This window comes from Acanthisitta chloris, unplaced genomic scaffold (assembly GCF_000695815.1).
Source record: "Acanthisitta chloris isolate BGI_N310 unplaced genomic scaffold, ASM69581v1 scaffold34617, whole genome shotgun sequence".
In the NCBI taxonomy this organism is placed as follows: Eukaryota; Metazoa; Chordata; class Aves; order Passeriformes; family Acanthisittidae; genus Acanthisitta; species Acanthisitta chloris.
The window spans coordinates 3905-13580 of record NW_008683976.1 but is presented as its reverse complement, the minus strand read 5'-3'; the positions used below and the strand labels follow the sequence as shown (position 1 = coordinate 13580).

The following is a 9676-nucleotide window of genomic DNA, read 5'->3' as shown; positions in this document are numbered from 1 at the left end:
GGACTGCATTCCTGACCGGGGACTGCATCCCTGGCCTAGCACTGCATCCCTGCGATGCCTCTGCATCCCTGGCCTGGCACTGCATCCCTGGGATGGCTCTGCATCCCTGGCCTGGCACTGCATCCTGCAGCGTTGGCTTTTTCTTGGTGACTGTAGAGGGAGTGTGAGCCCTGCACAGCTCAGAGTTTGGTGTCCTCTCCCAGTGCTGGACACAGCTCCTGCTCTGCAGCCACTGCCCAGCAGCAGCTCCTGTTTGCCCAGGCTGCTCCAATGTGAGGCCAGGTGTGCCCGTCCCAGAGGGCATCATGCTGCCTGGCACAGGAGCTGGGGCTGGGCAGCACTTTTCTCTCAGCTCCATCCTCCCTCTGGCTCTGCAGGAGCTGAGTCTTAGAGCACTGGTGGTCTCAGAGCACTGGTGGAGTCTCAGAACACCAGTGCCTTCCAGTGGCTTTGCTGCCCAGCAAGTTTTGTTCACTGGAAGAAAACAGGGTGATCTGGTGTTTGTGGGCTAGGAACCAGAGCTGCATCACTCTCCAGATGTACCCAGTCTCTAGCTATACCCTGCCCACCTCCACCTTCAGTTCCCAGCCCATGAGTAGACAAACCTAGGCAGGAAGGCAGAGATTCTCCTTTCTCCTCTCAGACTGGAAGGTTCCTGGTTTTAGGGCTGTAACACATGGTCAAGCTGCAGATAGTCATGTTGTTTCTCACGCTCTTTTCTGGCTACTAAAGGTGCAGATTATTAATAAGAAGCTGGACTTTAGCAGCGTTCAATCCAAGTGTGGCTCAAAGGATAATATCAAACACATCCCGGGCGGAGGCAGTGTGAGTACCTTCACACTTTCAATGCTCTATAACAGTTCTTATATTATAAGTGGCATGTTGTGTACACTAAACTGCCAATGCTATCTGCAGCGACCCTGCCATCAGATAGCTATTGGTGACGTGCAATGACTCTTTTCTGGCTACCAAAGGTGCAGATTGTTAATAAGAAGTTGGACTTTAGCAGCGTTCAATCCAGGTGTGGCTCAAAGGATAATATCAAACACATCCCGGGCGGAGGCAGTGTGAGTACCTTCACACTTTGAATGCACTGTAATAATCCTGATTTTAGTGGCATGTTGTTAACACTAATCACCAATGCTATCTGCAGCCACTCAGCTGTCACATAGCCATTGGGGACGTGTTGTCATTTAACCCCATTAACCCCAAGGACATGGTGAGATGAACCCTAACGAGTCCTGGACATGCCTGACATGGACAGAACTAACTGCCCCTTGTCCAAACCATGTCTGTAACAAAACATCCCAGTAACTCCAAGGCTTGGCACTCCCTGGAAGGCTGAAAGCCTCACTGTCTGCAGGATGGGGCCTCTGGCAGACAGTGATGCAGGAGATGTGTAGATTTCTGAGCAGACCCAGTCCTTGTTGCTTAATGTGCTGCTAAATTGGACAGGATCCTGCCCAACATGTGAACACGCAGGTTCCTGCCCATTCCCATCAGGCAAGTATGATCCATGCAAAGATTTAGCTTCTCCTGGATAATGTCTGTGACCAGCAGGGCCCACGGAGGCTGAGCCTGAAGTGCTGTGAGTTAATCGATTTGAGCACTGGTATTTCCAGCTGTTCCCAGATAAACACCAGGCTCAGCTTTCAGTTACTGTGCCAGAAACCTGGAGAAACTCCACAGAGTTTGGTGCATTTACAGCAGTCTCCCTGGAGACAGTTAGGGTGCAGGAAAGATGATGGAGCATCCCAGAGACCCCAAACAGTGCGACCTGGGGTGGTCTCTGGGGGCCTGTGGCCATCTGAGGGAGCAGCTGGTGCCCCCAGATGTTCCCCAGGGATTTTCCTTGGGCTGTTTTTGATCTCTGTGGATGCCCTGCCTGAGAAACTGAGCATTGCAGAGGGTTTGGCACGTGGGCATTGGGACTCAGCAGGGTTTGCAGCCTCTGGCTTAAATTTGGTGTCATTCTGCAGTGATTTCACAGGCCAGAGGAGCTGCTCTGCAGAGCTCAGCCCCCTGTGAAGCAGTTCCATGGTTCTTCTTACCCCAGGGTCCTGTGCTTGGTGGGCCAGGAGTGAAGTGTTGGTCACAAATCCTCTGTGCTGTGGCTGGTAATGAGCTCCTGCACAGCGTGGTGAGCTCCTTCTTCTCCATGGAGAGCTCACACCATGGTTAAGTGTTTGCAGCTGCAGTGGGTTAAGAATTGCCTGGATTTTTGGCTGGGGATGGTCATCCCTCCCCAGGCCCTGCCAGCACTGAAAGCCCTGTGGTCTCTGCCTGGCTGCAGCAGCTCTGGAAGCTCTGGAGCAAAGCCACTTGCTGATGTGGTCGGAGTGTGGCTGTGTGGGCTGTCCTGGGGCAGGGCTGGGCCTTGGGGCTCCCCTGGTAGAGGGGCAGAGACCCCCAGGCTTTGATGGCTGTTGTGTCCTGACCCCCCTGAGGCTGTCAGCAGGGACCACCTGCCCAGCCATCGCTGCTTCCACAGGGAACTGTCCTACCTGGGTCTGTACCTGGATTTTTAAGCCCGTGGATGCTCTGACCAGGCAGAAGTTAGCCTCAGCATGGCTGATGCTGAGAGGTGGCATCCCCAGGTCTCTGGCACTGGTTTCCCAGTCAGACAATTCTGTTCCCCCTTTCCTTTCTTGCTACAATGGGGATGACCCTTCTCCGCTCCCCAGCAGGATGGGAAAGGATAACAGAGTCCTGTCTGTCAAAGAAGGGACTGGAATGAGAGCAGAAAGTTCCAATTGCTGACTGCTTGCTCTGGAAATGGGAGGTCTTTGAGTCCCAGGTCTCAGTGGTGCCCTTCAGGGTCACAGCTGGGACTGGAAAGGCACCAACTGCCCTTTTTGGGTCTGTGTCCTGCCTTCCGACCCAGTTGGCTCCCTCCTGCCCAGTGCATTAACCGTGTGACCTTTCCCCAGTGCTGTCCCCGTGTCTGTGTCCACGATGTGCTTCTAGACCCTGGGGGGGTTTTTGCTTTTCTCCTCTCTCTCTCTGTCTCCTCTCTGTCAAATGTGCTTTTTGGTCTGCGTGAGCGTGGGAGACAAGGCAGCCCCACCTGCACGGTGGGATGGTGGTTCCCCTCTCCCTCCCTGGCTCCACGAGGGATGGGGAGTGTTCCTCAGGGGTGTGACAGTCACAGCTCAGCTCGGAGGGTGATGGGGCCAACAGGAGAACTGAAGGATGCACCTTCACCCAGGGCTTGGAGTCAGTGCTCGGGAGAGCAGTGGCTGCGGTGAATCCTTCGCGCTGCTCTGGAGTTGCTGGGAGGAGGCAGCTCCTCTCCAGAGATCCCTTTGGTGCTGGCACATCCTGAGCTTTGTGAGAGCAGCACTCCTGTCATGTGGTGCTTGGAACAAACCTGGAGAGCAACATATGCTCCCCTGGAAATCCAGAACCAGACACACTCCCCAGAGTGTAGGAGCCAACCTGGAGATGTGGCTGAGCCAATTCCTCCTGCACAACCCCATGAACTACAGCCAGAGCTGCCCCAGAGCTGGTGTGAGCCCAGCCCAGTGTCCTGGGGGCTGTGGGGATGTTCCCTGCCCTCCTTGTCTCCTGCTCCTGTGTGTGTGTCCGTGTCAGCCGTGGGCAAAGCAAACCAAAACGGAGCCGAAACGTCACCAGATCTCTCCTGGGTTCAATACTCTCTCACTGCCGTTTTGGTTTCTATGATGTGAACTCCTAAGTATTTAGACTTTGCTTTATTTTATATTTTTTTGGTTGTTTTGGGTTGTTTTTTTTTAACCCTTCTTTCCTGTTACAGCGGGGGTTTATTTGATTTTTTTTGTTGATTTTCAGAAATGCATATTTTGGTCAGTCTTTTAAAAAAAAAAAAAAAGTTCTGCGCACATTGATCATTTCTGTTCTTTCAGTTTTTGTGGACATAAGCTTTATGTTTTACACCAGAAAAGGTATTTATTTTTTACGTTTTTTTTTCCTCTCTGGTATATCTCCTCCTTTTGGATGATGTGTATGCAAATCTGAGTTAATTACCACTCCACTTTCTCTCTCTCACCTGAGCACTTTAAAATTGCCTCTGCTCCCTGCTCTGTGGAGAGGTGATCTGTGCATGCTGAAGTGTTAAGAGGCTCCTGCACACGGGATAATGATCTCCCATTTCCGATGACAGTTTCTCTTTGTCGTTAATCCTCCTGGGCTTGGAGCTGTCCTTTCCCTCCGGTCCAGCTCCTGGTGCTGCTGTGTGTTGTGCTCCCCCTCCCCAGCCTGGCTGTGCTGCCACAGACCTCATTGCCTTTTCCCCTCTCCTATGGACAGGTGCAAATCGTTTACAAACCAGTCGACCTGAGCCATGTGACATCCAAATGTGGTTCCCTGGGCAACATCCATCACAAACCAGGTATCTTTTGGTTCTTTTCTGGGGGCTCAGGGTGCTGTGTCTGGGGGAGTGCACTTAGTGCCGTGGTCTACTGACCACAGTAGGGTTGGGCTTGATCATCTTGGAGGTCTTTTCCAACCTGGTTGATTCTGAGATGATCAGAGTGAGCCCTGGGGTGCTGGATGTTCTCCCTTGCTCCATCCCTGGCCAGACCCTCTCCAGTTTCCCTGAGTGCTTGGGTGTAATCTGGAGGCTGGAGAGGGACTTTTCACAGGGGCATGGAGTGATAGGACCAGGGGGAATGGCCTTGAGCTGAAGGAGAGGATGTTTAGGTTAGATATTGGGAAGGAATTGTTCCCTGTGAGGTGCTGAGGCTCTGGCACAGGTTGGACAGAGAAGCTGTGGCTGCTCCCTGCTCCAGCCCTGGGAGTGTTCCAGGCCAGGCTGGACAGGGCTTGGAGCAATCTGAGCTAGTTGAAGGTGTCCCTGCCCATGGCAGGGGAGTAGAACCAGATGATCTTTCAGGTCCCTTCCAACCCAAATCATGCAATGATTCTGTGATCCATGGACACCTTTGCCTGTGCCAACACATCCCTATAAGTGGGAAGTACTTAGGAATAAACAGAGGAAACTGCTGGTGTCTAGGGGAATTAGGTTATCTCCCTGCCCTTGTTTCTGTCAAACCTTGGGGTGTCTGCCAGCTCTGCACAGCATCCTTTGGGAAGTCTCTGGCTCCTATTTGTCCTTGCTCCTGGGTTTCCCAAATCACCACGAGGTCCCTTTTACTGCTGTTTTCCTGCTCATCACCCTCCTCAGAGAGCTTTGGCTGAACCTCCCCAGAACAGCACCTCAATGACTTGGCTGCTAACCCACTTCGTGCTCTTCTCTTGCAGGTGGTGGCCAGGTGGAGGTGAAATCTGAGAAACTGGACTTCAAAGATAAGGTGCAATCGAAAATTGGGTCCCTAGATAACATCAGCCACGTCCCTGGAGGAGGGAATAAAAAGGTAAAGGGGCACTGGGTGGGGAACAGGCACATCCTGCTGTGAGTGTCTGTGAGCAGAGCTGCAAACAAACGATCTGGGCTTGGAGAGGGTCGTGCCCAGGTCCCCACCCAGAGGACATTGGCTGGAGCAGAGCTGTGGCAGAGCTGCCAGGACAGCAGTGTGTCCTCCTCCTGGCCCATGGGCACCCGAGTGAGTGCAGATGTCAGTGACAGCCTCTCCTGTGGTTTCCTGCTCTTTCTGCTGCATCTCAAGTTTGTGTTTGCGTCTCAAACCTCTCCCACGAAGAAGTGTCACCGCCAGCAAGTCCTGTGCACTCTGTGCTGCTGCTGTGGCACAGAGCTGGCAGCTCAGGGAGCTGCAGGGGTGCTGGGTCCCCTGGGAAGTGGAGCATTCAAGGCTCAGCTTTATTGAGAACAGGTGACTTTGGCTGTCCCTCCAGAAGGTGATCTCTCCTTTGTGCCAGCCCCAGACCACGGGCTCTGTGTGGGGAGGGAGGTGTTGGGGGGATTCAGCTTGAAAGACAAAAGCCACTCGGGTCAGGGAAACACTGTGAGCTGTTCCTGATGAGGCTTTGATGGTGACTTCAGTGAGTCTTAGCTGAGTAAAAGCTTAGCTTCAAGGCCACCAAGTGCCCTGCAGGACATCAGGTGAGCACAGAGCTGAGACTCCAACCTGGTGACACACAGGGTTCAGGTTCCCTGGGGAAAAGCCTTTTTTTAATCTTGCTTGCTTTTCCAACCTTTTTTTCTCAATGGGAGGGGAAGGTTCTCTTTCAGCTCCTGTATTTTGGCACTTTGTTCTTGGCCACATGTTCTCTGTGCAGCTCCAGCTCTCCCCTCCCAGCTGGCCTCTGACTGTGGGACCGCTTGACTTCCTTACCCTTCTCTCTGCTGAGCATCAGCCTGCCCTGTGCTTCCCTGAGCCCTCAGCCACTGGGGCTGTGGCTACAGGGCTGACTCTGCCCCATCCTGGCACGTTCACTGCCCCATAGCTGGAAGAACTTGCCCTTGGCAGGGGAATTTCTCTGCCAGGGTGTGATCCAGCAGTGGCATCACCTCCCTCAGCAGTTGCCTCTCCCCTGCCTAAACCCACACGTGGAGGAGGAGGAGGAGGTTCAGGTGCTGGCTCAGATTGCTCAGCACTGCTCTGAGTTGGAACTCAGGGAGGGGACAGGACACAACCCTCCAGACAGAGTGGCCGTGCGTGGCTCTCCTGCCCCTTCCCCATGGCCCTGAGTCCCTTCTGTGCTCTGGGACTCACAGACTGAACTCTGGTTCCTGTGCTGCTCTGGCTCTGCCATGGGGAGCCAAACTACCTGTGCTCTCCCTTGCTGCACCTGTGGAGAGTTTTCCTCCCCTGCTCCAAAGGCAGCTGCTCTTCCTCCTCCTATGAGTCAGTGAATGGCCCTGTTTTCCAGATCTTTTTTCTCCCCAATTTTCTATTTCTTTTCTATATTTTTTTTCCCTTCTGGCTGACATTTATTGTGTCATGGTTTTGATTGCTGATGCATTTTTTGCCCCCCACTGCCCTGGGTGGGTTTCTTCACCTGTAGAGAGAGAAAGGCAAGGAAGACAAGACCTGGACCCCGAGCCCAGACCCTGCTGGGCTCCAGGCCCTGGTGCTGGAGCCACACACCCCCCTGGAGAGCCACCTCCCAGCCCTGCACTCGGCTGGGGAGGGCACCAGTAAGTAAACCCAGTAAACCCAGTTCACCTCTGCTCGCCGGGAGAGGGGTTTGGCTCCTGGGAGCAGCTTCACGGGAAGCTTCTTGCACCACGTGGGGATCCCACAGCCCCTAAATCTCTGCTGGGGGAGTGCTCAGGTTGTGCCCCCTGAGTCCTGGCACCGCCACACCTGGGGAGGATTTGGCAGCATCCCGAGATGCTCCGAGATGCTCCGGTCTTGCCGTCCCTTTCCGGCCGTGCCCGCTCTGTGTGAGCTGCTGGAAGAGCCAAACCTGAGTGAGGAGTGGGGACACTGAGCTTTCCTCCCAGCTGAGAGCTGGCAGCTCCCTCCAGCTAGTGTGCCCCTCTGACCTGGCCGTGCCCTCTGCTCTCCTCAGATTGAGACCCACAAGTTGACCTTCCGCGAGAACGCCAAAGCCAAGACCGACCACGGCGCCGAAATCGTCTACAAGTCCCCGACCATCTCCGGAGATGCCTCCCCACGTCGCCTTAGCAACGTCTCCTCCACTGGCAGCATCAACATGGTGGACTCCCCCCAGCTGGCCACGCTAGCCGACGAGGTGTCCGCTTCGCTGGCCAAGCAGGGCTTGTGATCGGGGCAGGGTGACCAGGAGAGAAGACAAGGAAAGGAAAAAAAAAAAAAAACGAAACGAGAAAAAAAAAAGAAACGAAAAAAAATAATAATAATCTGGCCTTCTTCCTCTGTTCCTTTTACAGCTGCTTTCCCCCCCATCCCTAACTTGGTTAATGAGTTAATCTGCTTTTACTGTTCATTCAGCTCTAGCTCCAGGACTTCAAAAAAATCAGTGACACTATGAGGTACAAAACCTCCTCTCCCCCTGCTCCTCGGAGCGCACAGCCCGTCCCGGTGCCCGTCCCTGCCCGGGGAGGGGACACCACACTGTCCCCAGCACCACGGGGCAGGGGCTGTGACCTTCCCACCCTCCTCGCCACCGGCACCGCGGGGAGGTTCCTCCTTTCCTGCGTTAAATTTGCCTGCTGATTTGGGAAGAAACCTTTTTGTTGTTTTATTTTATTTTTTTTTTTTATCTCCGAAAGCCGAGATGTGTATGAAGAGAACGGCCAGGTACCCCCTAACCCTGTCAGCTCGGGCAGCTGGAGTACAGGCGACGCCAGGGGTACCCTGGAGAGGGTTGTTCCCCTCTCTGTGGCTGTGCTGGAACCGCTGAGTGGATGAGTAGAGGCTTTTTTTTCCCCCCCCCAAGTTCCTTTGGCAGCCCCTCGTGTCGTAGAGTAGATTTGTCTGTATATGCTTGGACCGTGCCAGGGTGATTGTTTTTCATAAACGAGCATGTGTTTAAAAGAGAAATGCTGTAAGTAGTTTTGAGCTGCCCGGCCACGCTCGGGGCTGTGCCCAGCACCGCATGTCTGCCGGGCAGGGATGGGCACACAGCACTGCCCCGTGCCCGGGGAGGGCCAGGGCTGCCTCGGGGTGTTGGACGAAGGGTGCTCACAGCTCCAGGGCTGGGATGGCTCTTGGCTTTGGGTGCAGCTTGTGACATTTTTGGGTTGTTCTTTTTCTTTCCCTGCAAGGTCAGCTCAGCGATGGCGGAGGTGGCAGCTCCATGGCTCTGCGGTAGGAGATTCCCCGGGAGGACGCGAGGGAGGTTGGCAGCAGCTCCCCCAGCCTGAGCTCCCTGGCACTGATCCCCACCCTGGGCACTCCCTGGGTTGGGGTTGGCAACATGTTCACCCCTCGTGGTGTCCCTCACTGACCACCCCCAGCACCGCTCAGGGACAGGAGCCAGTTGAGTTGTTTCTTTGCTTTGTTCCTGGGGAGCACCAGAGGGTCCTGTGGTCGTGCTGCCCCTGGGGCTGTCCCCACCTGCCCTTTCGTCTACAACCAAAGAGGCTGAGATGCCACCAGAGCAGCTCCATGTGTGTCCTCCCCTGTGTCCCCCGAGGCACCAGCTGAGCTGTGGGGGTGGCAGGGAGGGCTCGGTGGGACTGCAGACTGTGCCCTCCACGTGCTGTGCTGCAGGGAAAGCTGTGCTTTCCCTGGAATCCCGGGCTGGCAGGGGGCACAGCACCCTGGTTGTCCTTGGGGTGGTGGCTGGGTGCCACCAAGGCTGTCAGAACAGCTGTTCCAGGCTGATTCCTCCCAGGGCAGGAGCTGCTGGCCCCGCGGTGCTGCTGCCCCGAGCTCCGTGGGGCTGGCTGAGGTCTGGCTGAAGGATGGATGGCAGTTTGGGGGGTCCCCAACCCTTCTCTCTGCAGCCCCAGGAGCTGCTTTACTGCTGGGGAGAGGCTGGGGCCCGCGCCAAACACCACGCTTTTTCAGTTGACTCCATGATTGTAAGACTCTGTGCTCCGTCCCTGACTCTGTATCGCTGTAGGAGCCACCGCGGTTTATTATTTGATTTTTTTTTTTTGTCCTCTGTGGAATGAGCAAGTGGGAGAACCCCCTTTTATCCTTTCTTTGGGCTGCAGGACAGTGCACAGCTGAGCTTGCCTGTCCTGCCCCTCTGTGCAGCTCAAGGGATGGGAAGGTCCAGTGAGCAGCCCCTTCCTGCTGCGAGTGTCCTCGCTGCGCACGCAGCCCCAGCCCTGGCTGCTGTCCCCCCAGGACAGCCCTGTCCACCCACCACGTCACCTGCTGTCCCCTCCTGTCCCCTC

At 55.0% G+C, this 9676-nt stretch overlaps 1 protein-coding gene across 1 annotated transcript; it reads left to right on the top strand.

Annotated features, from left to right (window-relative positions):
* Positions 1-732: 732 nt before the first annotated feature.
* Positions 733-7726, top strand: LOC103806429 (microtubule-associated protein tau; the record flags this gene model as incomplete). The annotated part of the gene is made up of 4 exons (XM_009079117.1): positions 733-825; positions 4288-4369; positions 5242-5354; positions 7417-7726. Coding segments are annotated over 4 exons (504 nt in total), but the record flags the coding sequence as incomplete, so codon positions are not given.
* Between the last annotated feature and the right edge of the window lie 1950 nt (positions 7727-9676).